The 21180-nt window shown below is 41.4% G+C and overlaps 1 protein-coding gene across 6 annotated transcripts in view; it reads left to right on the top strand.

The window, feature by feature from the left end:
* The window catches only part of ndrg3a (ndrg family member 3a), a 51716-nt gene that overhangs the window by 25411 nt on the left and 5125 nt on the right, over positions 1-21180 (top strand). For 5 of the 6 annotated variants that reach the window (XM_030133796.1, XM_030133793.1, XM_030133794.1 and 2 more), the window contains 8 exons: positions 2588-2620; positions 14725-14830; positions 14925-15045; positions 15289-15351; positions 15445-15505; positions 18075-18161; positions 18558-18614; positions 18913-19016. In XM_030133796.1, the coding sequence (XP_029989656.1) occupies positions 2588-2620; positions 14725-14830; positions 14925-15045; positions 15289-15351; positions 15445-15505; positions 18075-18161; positions 18558-18614; positions 18913-19016 (632 nt within the window). Of the gene's footprint in view, positions 1-2587; positions 2621-10074; positions 10506-14724; positions 14831-14924; positions 15046-15288; positions 15352-15444; positions 15506-18074; positions 18162-18557; positions 18615-18912; positions 19017-21180 lie in introns of those variants that run through there. The other variant, XM_030133797.1, reaches the window with a different exon arrangement.

The raw sequence follows: 21180 nt of genomic DNA, 5'->3' as shown, positions 1-21180 counted from the left end.
GTGAGACCGGAGTCTGCATGTCAGAGCAACAGGCTGCAGCTGCACATGGACTGTACGAACACAGAGCGCAGATGGACACATGTGACGTTCTGTTGGGCTCAGTGTGTTCACTCCCAACACCGCTGTCCCAGGCAGATCTGGACATAGGCTCATATACCAGGCATTCCTACTCCGCAGTTCTGTTCATCAAAGTGAATTATTCATAACTGCTTGGCTGTTGAGAGGGAAACGAAAAAGAGGAGAGCAAGAGAGCAAGTCAATAGAGGAAAAAAGAGCTTATAGATGCAATGAGAGAAGTAAAGCAGAGGAAGGAGGAAGGGGGCACAGTTTGGGAAGAGTGGAGCAGAAATGAAGACAGATCAAAGAAGGAGCTGTGAGAAATTCATGCCTTTATTTCTGAGTGACAGCAAAAACAGAGGGAGACGGAGAAAAAAACCAATGGCACATCAAAGCTCCTCCAAACTTCTTCATCCCGCCTCCTCCTCATCTTCCCCGCTCTATCCTCAACAGCTGATTAGAGAATCGGGGCGTCTGGGGGAATAGGAGAGTGTTTTGTCCTCTCTTGAGGCAGATTTCACAGACAATCACCAGGGTGTAGTGCATCACAGAGGGATTAAGTAGTGATGTATCAGGTGTGAGGGGATTTCATCACCTCAGCTGTGGCTCTGAGGAACGAGCAGACTGAAGAATAAACTTATCTCATGTCTGTACAGATTTATGTCTGAGCTGAGGTTTGTAGAAAAGGCTCAGGAACGTGTCTTTTGTGAGGTAACAACATGGGGGGGAGAATCAGCGGAATGGAGGAGAATGGAGCTGACCTCTTACTCCACCTAGTGGCCAGCTCATTAGAAAGTCAAATCAGGAGCGTTGAATGTAAAAGGAAATAATTTCATGATGGCTTCCCATGTGGAAATAACAGAGACATCAGAATGAATACAGATGACTCTGCAGCGTCAGGGACAGACATGTCTTCAAGATGTTATGTTAATATTACAGGATGCAACGAGGAATACGGACGACTGTTTGCAGCAGGCATGTAACCATGACAACAGCCATTCCAGTCGTATTAAGGGTTATAAATGTATGCAATTACAGCTGGATTTGGGACATAATAGTTGAAAAAAAAGACAAAAGAATAATTAACACAGGCTACAGCAAAAGTTGCATCAACACACAGACCATATGATGCACATTCTATTATTCACCGTTTTTCTGCACCGTCTGCTTTTGTATTTACCTGCAGAGTCACACTAACTGTAAAAATAGACACATTATGTGTTGAGACACTAGTTTCGGTTGTGTCCATGTATGGTGCAGTGCTGAGGCTGTCCACCTGAATGAGCATTAGTTTTAAATAACATTCTAGATGCACCTTATTTTTGTGTCAAACCACCAGGGTTTTCTCCTAAGAAATGTTGCAGACAATCGCAGTTGAAGTGAGGACATTCAGATCCTACCTGTAATGTCCTGATGCATTTGCATCGGTGTTTCTGTAGAATAAGCTGTGTTTAGACTTAGACTGAGGTGAACATGCATTCTGCAGCACAGCTCTCCTGGAGGAGGAACACAGTGGAGCTTTATCGTCACCATCTGCCTCCAGACTCCTGCTGCTCTGCTCTAAATGGTTCCCTCTAGAACCTTCTCTGGTATCTGCTGCCCACTCTTACTTCTCTCCCTAACTTCTCTGTAGCCTCCTGCTGTCTCCATAAGGACGAAACTCCGACTGAAACACTGTTAAAATGCCACCAGTCGTTAAGTTCTGTATTAACAAATGTCCACTTTATTTTTTTTCCAATATTTTTTATTGAAGAAAAATAGAACACTTCCGATCACAGAATTACAATTTACCTTCCCTTTTTCCTTTTTTTTCTCAAGTCAAAACATATATGCAAATAGACACACACACACACACACACACACACACATATATATATATATATATATATATATACACACACACACACACACATATACACATGCCTACAAAAACAACAAATGAAAGAGCACTCTTATTAGTGTGTAGTGGGGGTATAAACAACAACAATTAAATAATATTAAATGTATAATAAAGAAAAAAAAAACAAATTGCACCCCACCCCAGCTCATCCTGACCAGTACAAAGTAATGGTTACTTATGCATTATAAAGTACAACAACAGGCACACATTCAATCGGCAGTACCTCTAAGTTTGTAAAATAAGAAATAAAGGATTGTCATTTGTGGAAATATTTGTCAGTACATCATCTCAATGTGAATTTAATTTTCTTAAGTTTTGGAAAAGACATGATATGTGTAAGCCACCGAGAGATGGACGGATATTTAGCAGACTTCCACTGTAACTATAACAAACATCTTGCTAGTAAATATGTGTAAGTTATAAAGCAAATGTCCACTTTGTTTAATGCATGTGATTTTATCGTTTTATTCATCTATAAGAAGTTCAACAGTTTCTTATGTTAAATCCCTCAGATGACAGTTCCAGTACTAATCTAATTGGTTTGATCAGAGGGATAACAGACACATTTAAATATGTAATCCATTGTCTCTGAGCTTCTCACTGAACTTTCACTTCTTTTTTCTGTTGCAGAATGCACGAAACTTCCAAGACTTTGACTGTCAGGTAGGTTTTGGCCTGTGCTCCACTTTACATCACATTTACATGATTAGACGGAGGCGTGTTCATGGTGACGTGGCCCCACCCTCCTACTTTTAAACCCATCTGTTTGTTTGAGCTGCACCTTAACACAGCAGCGTGGAGGTTTGCTGTACACCGTTAACTGGTGCAACTTTGTTCCTTTAATTTTCATTCATTATTTAATTAATTTGAGAAGAAAACAGAGAAATAATGTTAAAGCTTCATGTCCTGTTATCTTGACCTCCATGTTAGCAGTAGCTGTAGCTGGAGGTTTGATGCCTGTATGGTGTCTCATGAACATTCTTGTGAACATCCTATTCTTTCGGTGATCTAAGGTCAGGATAGCTGACCAGTAATATTCGGAAAAATCAGTTTTGTGGCTGTTACTTTGGTGGTGTGAGTCAGAAGCAGACGGGCAGAGTGTGATACTTCATATTTGGTTCTATACTGTAGGGTCCGGTCCAGCGGTGGCACGGGTCCATGTTTGTGTTCAATGAGCTCTGCCTTTATACATATATGACCTATATCAGTGTGTGTTCCATATTTCAGTAGGTATTTGTTTTATTATTATTATTATTATTATTATTATTTTTAACCTTCTGTTTATTGGTTTTTGGGATTTTTTAAAATATAAAACAAAGAGCATAGTTCCGTTGTATGACACAAAAGTCAAACAAACAGACAAACTTTCGGAACCCCCCCCCGCCGGCACACATCCCCTCCAGATTACAGGAAAGACAAAAATAAACAAATTAACAGTATATAAATACAAAAGAGAAGTACAAAATTCCCACTTTCAGTAGGTATTTGTATGTACTTAAACATAGTAATGATGATGACTGCATAAAATAAAATGTTTGACAATAAATATTTTATAATATGCTCGATGACATGGTTTCATCCAAATGTCACTGATTTTGACAAAGTTTAGGCCAAAGTGCTGAACATGTGGTTCCACAGGAAATTCACTTACATTGGTCTCTGATGCGTTTAATAACATATGAAGTTATACCGATGTTAAAATGTAGAAAACTATATTGGAAATGTTTGGACTTATTGACACATATTTAAAGTAACGGGGTTTCAATGGACATAGTGACACTATTAGGACATAAGGACCAATGTGTGTAGAAAACAAATCCAATCCAATTTAATACAAGCCTTTATTAAACATCACAGTAATAAACTAAAACACATGAGTGCAGACACAATAGGACCGGAGAAACTATATTTTTCTCACACATGTGCGTGTTCCTTTGACCTGATCCTGTAATGATTACATTGATCTTTGGTGTCCACCCTCAACCTGTAGGTGTTGTCCAGGTTTTGCAATTCATAGTTTCTTCACAGCAACATTCATGGTTAGGGTTAGAGTTAGGGTTACAGTTAGCTGTATAGGTTAGTTATATCTATGAACTAGTATATACCAAAGAAATGAGAAACTGCAGAGGTTTTTTTTATGCATGGATAGAACATATGTGTGACTACAGGTATGTTCATGATCAGTATGTAAATGGACAGAAGCTGCTGTTATAGCCACACCTGTACTGACTTACTGACTGGTTAATATTTATTTTGGATATAGATAATTAAGTTCCACTGTGGAGTCTTGTCACGGGAATGTGTGATACCTGCCAATGGTCACTATAAACATGAAAAATATTATATATGTATATATATATGTATATATATATATATATATATATATATGTATGTATGTATGTGTATGTATATATATATATATATATATATATATATATATATATATATATATAAACCTTCAGTTAAACAGTATGGGTGTGTTCAGGGTCTGTTCAGACTCTTGGTTCTGAGTAGTGTTTCCACTGTTAGTACCAGTAGAGTGTTTCTGATAAAGACATACGAGGGCCGTTCAATAAGTTCATGGCCTCACCCAGAACAGAACAACACAGACTGATAATTTATATTTTATTTTTCAACATAATCTCCATTTACAGCAATGCACTTGGTCCATCGATGTTCAAGCATCACTATCCCATCACGAAAGAATGTAACATCCTGTATTATAACAACCAGTATTTCTGGGTGAGGCCATGAACTTATTGAACAGCCCTCGTAAGGATTAGTACTGCCTAGACCTTTAATTTACTTAGACATGCCTCTTATGACCATAAATATCACCTTTTGGACCAAGGCATTATTTTTATTATTTATTATTATTATTATGTCATAAAAATGTGAGCTGGTGTTCGGAGTGTGTGGAAGGATGGTTGTTGGTCTGTTTGTGTTCATAGTAACATTCAATGTTTTCAGGTGTTACATAATGGATTTTCGAGGTGATATGCCACTGCTGCAGAAATGATGTTGGCCTTTAACAAGAAATGTTTCAGCTACATTCATATTTTTAGGTGATAATCTATGAATATTTAAGATTCTAGAACAAAGGGCTATTGTCCTTATTTCTCAGATGCTTCTGTGGTAAATCATGTTGCATTCACTCAGTGTAATGTTATCCACTTTGATTTCTGAAGAGTTTCCAAGAGCAGTGACCTTGGAGAGCAGAGCACTACTGTGTTTGAGGAGCATCGTGGGTGGAAGCGAAGGGTTAAACCTTTCATCCCTATCTCACTTTCTGCAGTCACGCCTGCTTCCAGCATCCCACCAGAGCTAAATATAGCTGCTGCAGGCAGGAGAGGAGTAAGCATGTTAGCTGGAGTACGCATGCTGCTCCTCCACACCATCTACTCCTGTGTCTACTGTCATGAACACACTGGTTTACATTCAGTTCCACACTCATTCATCTGATTAAATTCACAGTAGATGTTTTCTTTGTTTATCCCTCTGTTATTGAACCAAGCTCCTGCATTTGAACTCCACAGGAGGAGGTTTAAGTATAATTACTTCATTACTTCCATGGCAGCCATTTTGAATTCCTACCGAATTATTAAGACAGACTGACAGACGAACAGGGACAACATCACACATGTATGTATTTAATGTGTAACACATTCACACTCTGAGGCGAGGCAGCTCATGTAAATGTAGTTCAGGGAGCTGTGATATCTAGGCCACATGTGTTAGGTAATACACCAACACAGTAATTAGATACACACATGAGCTGTACTAAATGTAATTAGGATTCTATATCTGTTTTTATTTAAACATTCAGCTTCTTATTAGAATTAGTTTTAGAAACGAAATTATCTATTTGAGGTTTTCTTTTTTGCATCTTTCATTACCTGCCAACTAAACATGCACTAAACTTCAGCTTTGAGTTGGTTTGATTCTATGCTCATACATGTATGTTGATGGTTAAAAAACTGAAGGTTTAGAACCACATACGTCCTGTTCACAGGCTGCCTCTAGTCCATATGCAGGAACAATAGGAGCCCCAGATCTGGGTGTACGGCATAAGCAGCAGACTTCCCATAAATACATTCTGTACATGGGGGAGGGGTCTTCACCACTGCACCATCAGTCTGAGCTGCTGATGTGACATTCCAGCAGCTGGAGGACAAATCCAGCTGCTCCGTCCTCCTGACTTCCCTGCTCCTAAAGCTCCTACCACTGGTGGTCCACATGTACTGCAGCAGCCATGTTCCTACACATGCACCTGCAGGAGGAGGGTGGAGGTGGGGTCCCAGAGGAGGACCTACAGGGTGTGGTGCTGCTGCTGCAGTCTGCTGTTCTGTGATGTCTTACTTGCGCTGCTGAGAGCCAAAGAGGGTAGGAACACATGAGTCATTCTGCTCCACCCATGGGACCCTCTGTTTGAAAGTACACACTTAAAAACACCGAAAGACTCTAAGCACATGGAAACACAAAAAGGCTGAGAGTGAAGTCTAAAAATAGACTAATGGGAGATGGTGGAGGACCAGGGTTGGACCAGGGTTTTTAATCCAGGGTTAGACCAGGGTTGGACCAGGGTTTTTAATCCAGGTCTTAGACCAGGGTTGGAACAGGGTTAGACCAGGGTTAGACCAAGGTTAGATCAGGGTTTGACCAGGGTTTGACCAGGGTTGGACCAGGGTTGGACCAGGGTTTAACCACTGATAGACCATCGTTAGACCAGGGTTGGACCATTGTTGGACCATTGTTAGACCAGGGTTAGGGCAAGGTTAGACCAGGGTTAGACCAGGGTTGGACCAGGTAGGTTTCTGTGGAAGGGTTGTTTAATGTAATGAATATATGAATATATTGTATGTATCTGAGGACTGACACACTTCTGGACTCTATCCATATGTGATGCAGTAAAATAACTAGTACAAATGACTGCAGCTCGTGTTTTGTAAATCATCACTTTCTCTCTCAGCTCAGCAGAGGGCGCCATAAGCCTGTTGGTGAAGGGTTGTGTGTTTGTAGGAGTCCAGTCTTTCTATAAGGCCATGTCCTGGTTTCCTCTGTGTTGGTATATCTTTTCTAAATAGGTGTGTGTGTCTTAGTCAAATCCATAATTGTGTCTCTAAAATCCTTTTGGTCCATGTTGAGTGATACATGACTCAGTTCCTGCAGTAAAACAGTCAGATCCATCATCTCCAAATGGATGCTTTATTCTGATAATGTCTGTAAAACTAAGAAATAAGACCGTGGACAGAAAAAAAGGACGTGACATTTATTAAACAATTAAGCTCTATTCTGTTCATGTTTGTGTCAGAGATGTTTTGGTGATCAGTTAGATGTTCCATTCACTTCTACATGGAATGGGTCAGTGTTCAACCTTCTTAGGCGGGGTACACACCTAAGGATTTTCTCAATCTAAAGAGATTTTTTTATCTGTTACAGACCCCACACATGAAGACAAAAAATCAGGCATTGAACAGTTTTGATCGTACAGTGTGTGATGTGGACCGATAATCTCAGCACAGCACACCACACACATAATGACTCTGTCCCACCACCAATCTAGAATCTAGTCCTCCAAGCCAGAAATTTTGCGTGATCAAGAGTGATCTAACAAAAATTAAGAAGAAGAAACAATTCGTGGATGTAATAATTTGCAGGACATTTAATGATGATGATCATCTAATTTGACCGTGGTTGATGCACATCCGGTTTTATTTTGAAGTGAGCTTCACGTCTGTTTACATCCAGCCACAGATGTCGTTGAGCAGCACATATTAGAGATTTAATGATAGTGTATGTTTTAGGCAAAAATGAAGGACTTAAAAGTGAGTTATGTGTAGACAATGTGTTTAATAACGGGTTGGGTTAGTTTGTGGGTCTAATGTACGTGGATATGGGCGGGTGTGGGTTTGAAAAAGTGGACCCATGCAGGACTCTGTTCAGGAGTTGTCGGCTTTCCCCACACACAAGAAGATTTTTCGTCGTAAATATTGAACAAGTTTAATACTTACGATTCTCGGTCCTGACCCCTTTCAGAGCCAATTATCGGGACAAATTCACTCTTAACACGTCTCAGAACATAGGAGAATCTGATAGGATATACTTATAAGACAGAAGATAAAATGGGGTTTGCCATCCTTGGTCGGGAAGGGGGAAAATCGGGACAAAAACAGCCCAGTTATCTTCACGTGCGTACCCCGCCTTAGTTGCCCTTCTAATTGAACATCTGTCTCTCCTCGTAGATTCTACAGCTGATATATTTGATGGATAAATATAGTGTGTTGAACAGATTTACACCAATAGAATCTCCAAGGCAGACAAAAATGTTCTTTTAGATTTGAAAAGTCCAACTGAATGATTTCACTGGATTTTCCACCATGATATTCAAATGAGTTCAGGTCAAAGGTCACGTTTGGTCATTCTTTGGAGCTGGATACGGATTAAAGGCACTATTTCACTATTATATGCATGAATGATATAGAAGTGGATCCAACTGCATCAGAGCTTTGATGGGATTTGGAGGAAATATTGGTGGTTCAAGGTGATGTCAAATGAAGCTGAGTTCAGCATCTGGAGGTTTAGAGAGATGGACAAGATCAATATATGCAATCAAAAGATGGATTCAACTAGGAATCAAACAGTCAACTATGTATGAGGAAGTCTAGGACAGTGGGACAGGAAGGACAGGTAGGGACAGGAAGGACGGGTAGAGACAGGAAGGACAGAAAGGATAGGGAGGACAGGAAGGACACAGTCTTTTCCTATGTCTAATAGTTTTTCAAATATTCAGGAATTACAATCTGCAGTAACAGTTCTTTATGTAGTTCATGTTGAATATTTAGTTTATTTAGTCATTACCTTGTTTGAACATTCATGTTGTTTTACAGTGAATACTTTAATCTAAAATGTTTCCTTGACATCGTGCATTTTGATATGCATCAAACCTGAATTTCTACCTGAGTAGATTTGATAGAATATGTGGAAGTGATGCAGAGTGTTGGATGTCCATCTGTGACTGCACAGCCCGCTGAGACTTTTGATGACTCAGTGTGCGACATAAGGAGCCACCTGCTCATGGAGTAAAATGGAGTCTATGACTTGGCACCACATCCTCTATTAGACCTGATGAGCACAAACATGTACAGCATGATCAGATGTGTACCTGAGCTGACATCGGAGGAAGGAACTCAAACTATATATTAGTCATAGTTGGACCACATGCTGACTGGAAGTACTAACACTAATAATAACACTAATGTGGAAACGTGTCAGAAGAACATGTGGCTTCATGCTGGACCTAAACTGAAACTACACATTTCCTATACCTACTGCTGTGTTTGGCTTGTCTGTTCTGTGTCTTAAAAGTGCAGATACATGTGTGTGAGTGGCACCCTCTGTAGGTTGTTCAGGGGAAACGAGCCAATTCACATCCAAGAACACTGGAACCACAACAGGCCAATGAAACATGCCTGATCCCCTGTAATCCCACCCACTCACTGCTGTCTGCATATGTGTCATTGGCTGCTCCACACAGTTGCTCTGAAGCCAAGGTGTGACTCTGCTGCCAGTTGTGCAGATGACAGAGGAGATCAATAAACTATGTGGATCAAATGACTCAGAGACGTTTAGAGGAAACCTGAGCTCTGATGTGTTGTATTTTCTTGTAAATTTTGAATCTCCACTCAGTCCTTTGTGTTCTACAGCAGGAGCCAACATTTTATGCTTATACGCTACGACTAAAGCCCATTCATATTCACAGATTTCTCCTTGAACGTGGTCACTGACTTCCTTCTCCATACGTAAAGGTGACACAGAAGTGAATCTGCAGGACTGTTATTGGCCGGTGTCGGTGACGAGCAGCCATTTTGCTGATGCAGAACACAGGGTGCGCTGTCAAAGTCAGCCCCCCCCCCCCCTCCGCCTCACCGTTAGGATCACTGTGTGACGTCAGCACCGCGTCCGCTTTCCTGGACATCCTTGCACCCCTTTACCCCTCCTCCCATGCGCTCAATCCCTCTTTTCTCATACCCCCCTCCTCTCCTTCCTCCGCTAGCCCCACCCTCTCCCTCTACCCACCTGACCCTCTGCAATCCAATTAGACGCACCGACGCCTGGCTGTACGGACGCGCTGTGACTACCAAGCACAAACTGCAGTCTCACTCTCCTCCCCCTCTGTCTCTTTCCTGCTCTCTTTCCCACCTCTTGTCTCTGTCTCTCTGTCGTCCTTTCTGCATTTTATCCACCCCCCCTTCTTCTGCTTTCATTCACATTATTTAGCTGTCTCGTCCTCGTTCTCTCAGCTGTCTTTCTCCTCCCTCTTTTCCTTGTCATCTCTGCTCTAGCTGCCTCACCCTACATCCCTCCCTTCCTACTAACGCTCCTTCCCTCCTCCTCCTCTTCCTCCTCCTCCTCCTCCTCCTCCTTTTGGAGATCTTCAAAGCTGCCCAGCACACTCTTGCACATAGCATAACACACTCCTCTCCTCCGTGGGAAAACCATGTCTGCTATTCTGGACCTGGACCAGATTGCATGCTCTGGGAATGGAGTGGTGAGTGACAAATGCGTCTTGCCTGCCTTGACACACCTGGCTGGTTCTTTGCAGCGCAGCGGGGGGCTGTTCGGTTCATATTAGGGGCGAGTAGTTTTGCAGTTTCCCTATAAGACAGCATGCCGGCAGCTGGGGACAAGGATGGGAAAGCTGTTGGGGTCTTGCCTGTCACCTCCCCCCACCCCCCTTCAGCAGACTGCTTTGACTTGAGCTTCTTTTTCTGTGCAGCTGTTGGTGTAGATGCACATTTGTTCAGTCGATGTGTGCCTGCAGGTCACACAGTGCCCATGTGTGCTTTCAGCGCAGCCTAAACATGCTCCGAGTGCAGTGGTGCATTTGAGCAGGATGATATGAAAGATGCATAGAGTGGTGCTCATGTGGCTCAGGTCTGTCTTCAAATGCCACGACCACAGGATGTTTTTTTGGGTTTATTTTTGCACTTGTCATTATGTGGTTGTGGCATTTGTTTTAATGGTGCAACGTTGTTTGTTTTGCATTTAATGTGTGGATTTTTTAAACTGCAGGGACGCTTGTTGTGCACAGTGAATGATGCATAGTACCAGTGATGTGTTCTTTCAGAGGTCATTCACCCCCACACTGTAGCAACAACACTCTAAAGCCAACATAGAGGCGCCCCCCTCATGCAGAGACCTTGAGTTTGTAGTTTCCATTCACTGCTTCTGTACAAGCAGGAGGGGGGGGTGGAGAGCCTATGGTGGCATGTATCTGTGATGATAGGACCGCTGACATAGATGAGTGTGTGTGGTTTCTGCTTGGGTGTGTACGTGCAGGTGTCACTGGAGTAAATGTTGGCTTTTCTGCCCCGTAACGTTGCTCTCAGAGGTGATGAATGCCGCTCCTGGCAGGGCGGCGAAAACAGGGAGGGGGGTTTGATAAGAGAGAGATTGCGGGAAGAGGAGCAGCGTGACATACTGCTGTCCTTTTTTCACCTCCTCCCCTGCACTCCTTCATCTGGGGTCCAAACCTGAGAATGCACCCCCCTGTTGGTCCTGGAAGCCAAAGCCCTGGTGACTGAAAACCCACAAACACACACACATTCATCCAATGACCAGACACCATCTATGTTTGAAGGATTCAAAAAGCCTGCAGCCATTGCAGTACTCTTCTTTTACCCCTCCAGCTGTCCGGCCCCGCCCGTCCCATGACTGTTTCCATGCCTCTGCATGAACATGTATACCCCCTACACATATGTATGTGCATGAAAGGAAATGCAGACAGAGTTCAGATCAATACAGCTCATAAATCATTCCATGAGCTACATGATCAGATAAAAGGCTTCCGCTTCACTTCCTTTCCACACCCCCTTTCTCTATGATCTCCACCCTTGTTTGCGTCTGGTCACGGCCTCTAAATAGAACTGGATGCTACGGTGTTAAATACAGTACAAATGTGGTGAACGTGTCCAGTAAAGGACTGTCAATACCTTTTTTACATTGAGGTCTATCTGCTGCATATTCAGGACAGAGATGCTGTGGAGCAGTTCACAGATGGAGTCTGGCATGACCCGATGGGATTCATTTATTTATTTATTTATTTCAGTCAAATTCAGCTGCTTTGCAAACTAACATTATTTAAGTATAGGGGTTGTTGAATATGTTAAAACCAGCATTTGTACTAAAGTTGATATGATGTGATTCCTTACTGCAGATCAGTTCACTGATAGTGTTACTGCTCTGATCTGGAATCTGAAGTGTCATTTTTTCATGACTTTAGTCCATGTTTTTAACTCGAAAGAAAAAATACTTAAATGACAGATTAGGTTATTGTTGTGTTTAGTGATATGTGACAAATATTCTGTGATGATGAGAAAACTAGTAAATGAACCTTAAACTAAGACATGCCACATCTTTAAGACACATCCTCCTTTAAACAGGACGTCCATGTCTACTCTCATGTCTTCGTTACTGTTTCGTCTCTGCTTCCTTTCATGCTCTAATTCCTTCCACTTCCACGTTCTCTCTATCCGTAGCTGTACCCATTTCATGTTCCTTCTGTATTTCCAGTCTGTGGTCCGATCAGCTGATCTCCATCCCTGATAGTTTGTACATGTGCACTGGAGCTTTTGCTGGTGCATGTAAGGTACTCTTCATATCTGTGGTATTGGTACATATTTGTGTTTTCCTTGTTTCACTCTCTTACACTAAGTGTCCTTGAATCTGTCCTTGTTTCAAAATGAAAATTCTGCTGCACCACTGCTGTGGACAGTTCCTTCTCTGTCTATAACAGGTTGTTCTGCCTCCCCACTAGGCTGGGGCTGCTGGGTATTTTCATTATCTGTGAAAAGGCCGCAGATGAGTGCAAGGCTTCCTGTCAGCAGGAGAGTTTGCTCCATTTCAGGAGGAGCCGTTGCATACTCATATTAGCTTGAGGTTGGTTAGGTGGAGGCAGCAGCAGGCATGACAATGGTTTCACATCGTTTCCCTTTGCATATGTTTTTTTTTTTTTTTTTCACATATTTTGTGACAGACTAATTTCTGTAGCTGCACCCACTCAAGTCAAAACTCTGTTCTGTTACAGTCCGGATGAACAGTTTTCCTTGTCTGCTGCTGTGTCCATTTCAGATTGCAGATGTAAATGACTGCAGCCTTGTCCTTGAGAATCAGCCTTGGAGCATCTGTAAAGAGACTTTGACACATATCCATCAGACAAATGCCTTCATGGGGTGTCCAGAGGGTGTGAAAGTCTGCATGTACAGCCACTTCCTGTGCGTCTGTCAGCTGTAACTGTGTCTCACTTCCAGCCTGGTTCACTCTCATTATTATTGATGTCCACTGGGCCTCGAGATGCCACCAAACCCCTTCAGCCGCTCCCACTCCCACTGCACACACATGCACTCACACACTGTACGTCATACAGCAAGTCATGCTGACCTTGAGGGGTGTGTTTGTGTGTGTGTGTGTCTGAGTAAAATGATGCTTTGATTCTGTGGGGAAGTCTGGGAAATTGGCTTTTTCACTTCCTGTACATAGTTCACTTGCCCCAATTATGTCACTTCCATTCGTCTGAATCCCTTAAACATTAATGAGGTCTTTTGATTTGTCATCTCTAAAGTAAATGTTCTTTAACCACATTACGAGGTTTCCCAGTCAAATTAATTGTCATTCAAACTAAATGATCTTTAATCCATTTAATGTGTTTTTTGTTGATGTACTGTGGAGTTCTTCTCATGTGGGGCTTTCTTGAAAACAGTGTAGAGAATGAAGCTGATGTGAGTTCTGTGAATTTTAATGGGTGTTTTTTGCAGAGGCATTTAACAAATGACTGGGCTGATTTTGCACAGTCATAGTGAAAGCACTGTGAATTTCCAAAAGAAAAGTTTTCCTGAGAGACCATTCATTGCTTTGTTTGTCCAGAGGCACAGGGGATGTGTGTCTGAGACTGAGGTACCTGCTTTGAATGTCGAGCTGAAGATATAAACAGCAAATATTGTGTTTGTCATTCGGTGTTTACATCAAGCTATTTCTTTCTGCTGTTTTTAGCTTGTGTTAAATAATTTCAATATCAGTATACATATTTAACAGTCCATTTAAATAAAGTAACTAATGATAAGAGTTCCTCCTGTGGAAATGGGGGATAAATAAATAGTATGAAGTGAGAAGAATCGCAAACAGTGTCCTTCATAACCATAAATGACCAGATGTTTATAAATAAGATTCTGTTTTTACAGTATTAACCAGTTATTGAAGGACTACGGCGCTGACATGAAACTATTGGATTACAGTTATTAATCATCTCCAGACTCTTGAACTTGTGTATTTTCATAGACTTTTTCAAATACATCTAATTAATATCGGAATTGTATCTTTAAGTTGTTGTCTCTCTCAGCTCAAATTAAAGTTGAAGGATGTGACAGACTTCATTGTTCTCACAGTGACAGACTTTTCATTCATCAGTGTTCGTTTTCTAAATACCTACAGATATGAGTCCACATATGTGGTCAGGCAAATGTACACTCCTTATTTAGATATCACCTCTAAATGTGATCCGATGACAGCCCATAAACTGCAGCATCTTCATTTCCCTCCGTATTTAAACGTAAGAGAAAACGTTAACTCTTCTGCATCTTTATGGGTTGTGATACAAATATTTTCAGTAATGTTAAAATGTCCACATGGTGAATTAAGACACGTCTACACCTTGAGTCAATAAATAGTGTTGATCCATGAACCAGGAACTGTTTCCTTCCTTGTGGCTGCAGGAGCATGACATTGAGACGCCCCATGGTGTTCTCCATGTGACCATGAGAGGCGTCCCCAAGGGCAACAGACCCGTCATCCTCACCTACCATGACATCGGCCTCAACCGTGAGTCGACCTGGAATGCTTTGGTTTCCCTCTAGTACCTTTAGTCACATGGACCGCTCTGCGGTTTCTCATCTGGGCTGTTCTTCCCTTCTAGATAAGTCGTGCTTCAATACCCTGTTCAACTATGAGGACATGCAGGAGATCACACAGCACTTCGCTGTGGTTCATGTGGATGCACCCGGCCAGCAGGAGGGCGCCCCCCCCTTCCCCACTGGGTAAGTGTCATGCCCTGACAAACGGGCACACATTTCAAAGCTCATGAAGGATCTGCAGCTGCTTCATTAAGTTAAAATGTAAAGTGAACAGGTGGTTCATTTGCTAATGGAGGCCTTTTCACTGAGCAGTGTATTTATTCATCACCATCCTGAAGTAAAGGCTCAAGTTATGATTTATAAACTCAGAACTGGACCCATGTGACTGTTGTGCATACATGGTTTGATTTCTCCATCCGTCACCAGATACCGCTACCCTACCATGGACGAGCTGGCAGAGATGCTGCCCTCAGTGATGACTCAGCTCAAGTGAGTGGCCCCCCGCTGAAGGCTAATCAATGCTAATGTGCATCAATTGACTATTGATCTGCAGTGCCTCAGTAACAGGTGCTTTCTCTGCAGGGTCAACAGTGTGATCGGCATTGGTGTGGGAGCAGGAGCGTACGTCCTCACTCGTTTTGCAGTGAGTCTTGGTCATGTTCTTCTGTCTCGTCTTGTAATAATTCTGGGTTTTTAGGCCACACAACTGCTCCTACACAAAACATCAGCTCCACAGATGATGGATGTGCTTATGATACTGGCCTTTTGGTTTGTTTTTTTGTTCTGTTTTTATTGAAAGAAGTTAAACTGAAAAATTAGACAAATACACACAAACTATTTAGATCCAGAGAGTGGATGTAGAAAACAACAAACACATTTACAGCAGCTCAAGTAAAGAATCAACACATAAATAGTAGAGCTGCACAATATATTGTTTGAGCATCGTCATCGCAATGTACGTGTGCAGAGTAGTCACATCGCAGGTCCTGTAATGTAGGAGGGAAATGAACTCAACATGTTCTCATCTAAGTTCATCCTGGGTACCTGACACACACTGCACACAGCCATCCACCAATCACAATCATTCTTAATCAGTTTGCTGAAGCAGATCACACCCCCTGCACATGGAGTGAGTCACTGGTAACAACATTGAAAAATGAGCAACGAACAAGAGAAAATCACTGAAAATGAAGACTTGGTGCCAAAAAGAAAAGCATCGTCAGTTATCTGGAATTATTTCAGCTACAGAAGGATGAAACTGAAACATGTTCTGTGTCGACAGTGTCTTCCACCTGTCGACATAACGAGAGGAGAAACAACTAATGTGTTTGACCATTTACATCAACACCACACAGATATTATATCCTCCTGAGGAGTTTTTCATATCACAGTATATATCGCTGGGTTAACAAAAATCGCAATGTCAGTTTTTTCCAATATGGTGCAGCCCTAATAAATAGATAAATAAAAGCACATGTTCATGCCGTTGTCTCAGTAAAATGGACTCTCAAAGGCCTCCCATGTCTCCCCCACTCTTCCCAGTGTTGCACAAAAGAATCAATCTTCAAGTTTACGGTGAAGGTTATTCTTTCCCTCCTGTAAATTCCCATAGTTTTGTTTATCCAGTTATTTGTTGTCGGTTGTTCTTGTATCATCCATGGTTTTGTTATTCCTTTTTTCCTGTAGCTAATATTATACCAAATAAGTATCTGTTTATGTTTTTGACCTCTGGACAAATGGATCCCAAATCTAAGGTTTTAAAATCCAATTAGATTAGATTAGGTTAGTATTAAAGAGGATTTCTGTGGCTTGATGTGTTTTTTTTTTTTTCCAATAACAGTTAATTTTTCCCAGAATACGTGGAAATGATGTTCAGTGTTGTCAGTTCTCATTTGTATATTGTGACATTTTTCCAATAGAATTCTTTCCAAATCGGTCCTTTTCCATTGCTTCCCTCTTGTTTCCACACTCAATGCACTGGAGCTAAAATAAGCACAATCTGTGTACGACCGAGCAGAAAGAGCTGAAAGTGACAGAGAGGAGCGAGGGAGCACTGAAAGATGAATAATGAAAGGAGAAGATGGTGGTCAGGGCGGAAAGAAGAAGGTGTGGACAGAAGGAACCATGGTGTTGTGTTCTCTGAGGGAAAGATGTTCTTATTCAGAACAAATAAGGAAGCACTGGCTTTAACCCGATAGGAACTGGATGAGTTTTCCACTGATAGATTTATAACAGCTGTTAGTGCATTTGCATCGTGTTGAAAGCACCATCCGCATTATTCCCTGAGCAGTGGGGGAGATGAATCTTAGATTTCCCCTGATATCCTGTGTCTGTCTTCAGGCTTTTCTAAAACTGCAGCCCTTAATTTAGAAGGTTGGCATTCTGTACGGATGGATCCATGTCTTCATGGAAGGGAATGGACGAGCTCTGGGGTCCATCAAGTCTGTGAACGCTGCACTGTTTTATTTTACATGTGCATTATTTGGACAAGAATCAAAAGCTAGGGCAGTGTTTTTCAACCTTGGGCTCGGGACCCCATGTGGAGTCGCTTGGAATTCAAATGGGGTCGCCTGAAATTTCTAGTAATTGATAAAAATAAAAATCAAACTTTCCTAATATAAATCTGTGGTGAGTTGACAGAGCCAATCCATTGCAGACAAACTGAGTCTGAAACTGAAGCACTGTGGTACTGTTTATCTGTCAAATGTTCATTGTGGTCGGTTTCAGATGCTGCAGCTCTTTCATAATTCATAGTTTGAGTTGTTGTTTGTTCAGTATTAATTGTCAGCCTTGTAAATCCAAGCTGGACTGACTGTACATATCCTGACCAAGGAAAATCAAATTCTCCCTTTGTGCAGTAATCTACACCTGGCTTTTCTGCCTTCGTCCAGAATAATATACATTATATAGACTAAATGTCCTCTAAAATTAACTTGTATTTGAAACATAGGATAAAAAAAACTATTACAGGATCAAAAACTAATTAATTTGAGCCAAAAAAAAAGTCTGTGTTTTGAATGTGTGGGGTCGACAGAAATGTGTAATGTTAAAATGGGGTCAGGAGTAAAAAAGGTTGGATCCACTGTTTTATAGAGACCAACAGTTGTTCATGTTTCTACACAACAGTGGTTCATGTCCCATTCTGAGGTTTGTTTGTATAGATGTTAGAATTCTGCTGTTGTTGGGTTTGACTGACTTCATTTTCTTCTCAGCTGAACAACCCTTCGCTGGTGGAGGGGCTGGTTCTCATCAATGTGGACCCGTGTGCTGAGGGCTGGATCGACTGGGCCGCCTCCAAGGTCAGTATTTCCACAGGAGTGACCTGTTGACACTGCACCAACCTGGACCTCACTGTTTCAGTGTCTGTGTTATTTATTTATTTATTTATTTGGAAGGTTGGGTTTTTTTTGGTTGGGTTTAATCAGGCTTTTATTCATGCTTCTTCTTCTACCTGAGCTTTATTTATTACATTCACATGCAATGACATTCCTAATATTAGATTTTTTTATTTTGAAGATAAAAAACTAAAGTTGGTTCCTCATAATGAACTGTGAGCCAGTGCATTAATTGAGATATTTACAGTCAGTGGTTGACGTTCAAATCAGCTGCTGAACCCCCCCTTTTATCATTATGTTCCGTCCTAAACCTGGTTCTTGTGTGTCTTAACTGGATCTGTGTGTTCTTGTCCTGCCCAGCTGTCTGGATGGACCAGTAACTTGGTGGATATCGTCATGGCACACCATTTTAGCACTGTGAGTGTCTGCTTCATTACTCACTCTGCTTCTTCTCTGTGTTGACCTTTTTTCACAGTGAAACAGAAACTGATGCCAGACTTTTCTTGATTTCCCAGGGCACCTTTATCTCATCTCAGTCTTAGAACAGACATTTATTAATTGTTCTATTTCTGTCCTTGTGGATATAGACTCAGATGTAGAACTCTGAAGCACATCCTCTCATTACCTGTTTGAACCAAAACACACTTAATATGTTCTTTAAAGTTTGACGAGTGCCTTTTATTGTCTGACATGTTTTTTCTGCGTTGTTTCTTAGGATGAACTGACAGAGAACCAGGAGCTGATCCAGACCTACCGCCTTCACATCGCCCAGGACATCAACCAGGACAACTTGGCCCTGTTCTGTGGCTCCTACCAATAGTACGATATATGACTTTACATTTAGTTCTTACTCTCCTACTTTGAAAATGCAGTTCAACCGTTAATCTAATGGTTATGATACATACATTTTTATGAGGATACGAAGTACATCAGAGTTTCCAGGCAGCTCAAAGCACCATGGAATCACAGCAGTGGGTCTTTCCACATACCTCAGACCTTCTTCTTTCATTCTAAACATACATTTTTACACAACAGAAGGGAGTGATAAAAATAAAAATAAAGAAAAAGCAATCTCAAGTAGAAATATAATGTTTTTGAAAATTGTTCAGGCGCTCTGTTTGCTTTGAGTCAACATGGAGCGATCACAGTGACGCACTGATAAAGGAGCCGTCAAGACAATTATAGGAAGAAATTCAACCGCAGTTTGACTCCAGTGAGAAGAGAGGGAGGATGTTTATGAACGAATAAAATATCCGTTATCACATGACTTCATTTACAGCACAACAGGGAGGAGAATGAAAGTACAACCGAGTAACTGACATAAAAACACTGTTAAATTGGCCAAGAAATCCAACCTGACGTTTGAGTGTTTTAATGTAAATCTGGTGTCATGTGACTCCTATAAGTCCATCTTTGGTCCAGTCATGAGAAGTGTTTGTCAGGTATTTAACAAAAATAAATAATAAAACAAGTGGTTCCAGGCACAAGCCCCGCCCCTTGCATGTATTCTAGGTTATTTTGTCATTGATCCAGCTGATGTCATCATGTGTGTGCTGATGTCGTCATGTGTATGCGCGTGCTGATGTCATCATGTGTATGCGTGTGCTGATGTCGTCATATCTGTGCGTGTGCTGATGTCATCATGTCTATGCGTGTGCTGATGTCGTCATGTGTATGTGTGTGCTGATGTCGTCATGTGTGTGTGCTGATGTCATCATGTATGTGTGTGCTGATGTCGTCATGTGTATGTGTGCTGATGTCATCATGTCTGTGTGTGCTGATGTCGTCGTGTGTGTGCTGATGTCATCATGTCTATACTTGTGCTGATGTCATCATGTGCATGTGTGTGCTGATGTCATCATGTCTATACGTGTGCTGATGTCATTATGTCTATATGTGTGGTGATGTCATCATGTGTGTGCTGATGTCATCATGTCTATATGTGTGCTGATGTCATTATGTCTACATGTGTGCTGATGTCATCATGTCTATACGTGTGCTGATGTCATCATGGACATAGGCTACATTTATAAGCTTATATTTTTTTTAAATTGAGATTTTCATCTCTCTGTTTAAAAACAAAACAAAACAAAAAAACTTGTGCAGAAAAAAAAGGAAAAAAAAACTGATTTTAAAAATTCCTAAAAAATATGAACTTTGACCTACTTTTCCCAAAATGTAACCTCATCTATTCTGGGTCACTGGTAATCATTAAACCTAATTAGGTCTGAATTGAACCAGTGGTTTTGCTGCTTAAGTGTAAACAGACAAAGAAACAAACAAACAACCCGAACCAAAAACATCACCCCTTGCCTCCCCTTTTGGGGGTGGTGGTGGTGGGGTGGGGGGGTAATACTTGATGACTCAGTCTGCATTTCCTTTTGCGTCTTCCATTTCCCTTGAAGGCCTATAAGCTGAAGGTTGCTATGGCTCATTTCCTCCACAAGTGGAACTGACCAATCAGATCATTTCACATGAAGCTGATTCTTAAGTAGTATTTTTATTATGACATTTTATTATAGATTTAGTTTAATTCCACATTTCAGGAAATTTCATGTGTCATCATTTGCCACTTTCCCACTGACTGTATCAGCTCTACTTTACTGTACGTTCATGTCTTTTATGAATAGAGTTGGATGGTTTAATGACTCCAAATTTTCAGATGAATACAGTGAACCGTTTCCCACACGTACATGCATAAGCACATATTAAAATGTACAAAATGTATCTCTCCACTCAGCTCCGTTCCAGCTCCTCTAAGGCTCCGCCCACACAGCAGGTCTTAATGCATAATACAGATTTTTTTTGGTGAAATCTGATTTTTTTGTGTGTGTGTGTTGGTTCATATTCCACATTAAATGTGACTTCTATCAGTTTTGAGTCTGAACTGAATGTGACCCTGAAGTGACCCACATGCACAAAAGAGGTCCTAATGGAATACGAGACCACACAGACACCAGTGGTGGACCGTGCATTTCACACC

Source organism: Sphaeramia orbicularis, chromosome 5, assembly GCF_902148855.1.
Source record: "Sphaeramia orbicularis chromosome 5, fSphaOr1.1, whole genome shotgun sequence".
NCBI lineage: Eukaryota > Metazoa > Chordata > Actinopteri > Kurtiformes > Apogonidae > Sphaeramia > Sphaeramia orbicularis.
This window is presented reverse-complemented; position numbering and strand designations above follow the sequence as displayed.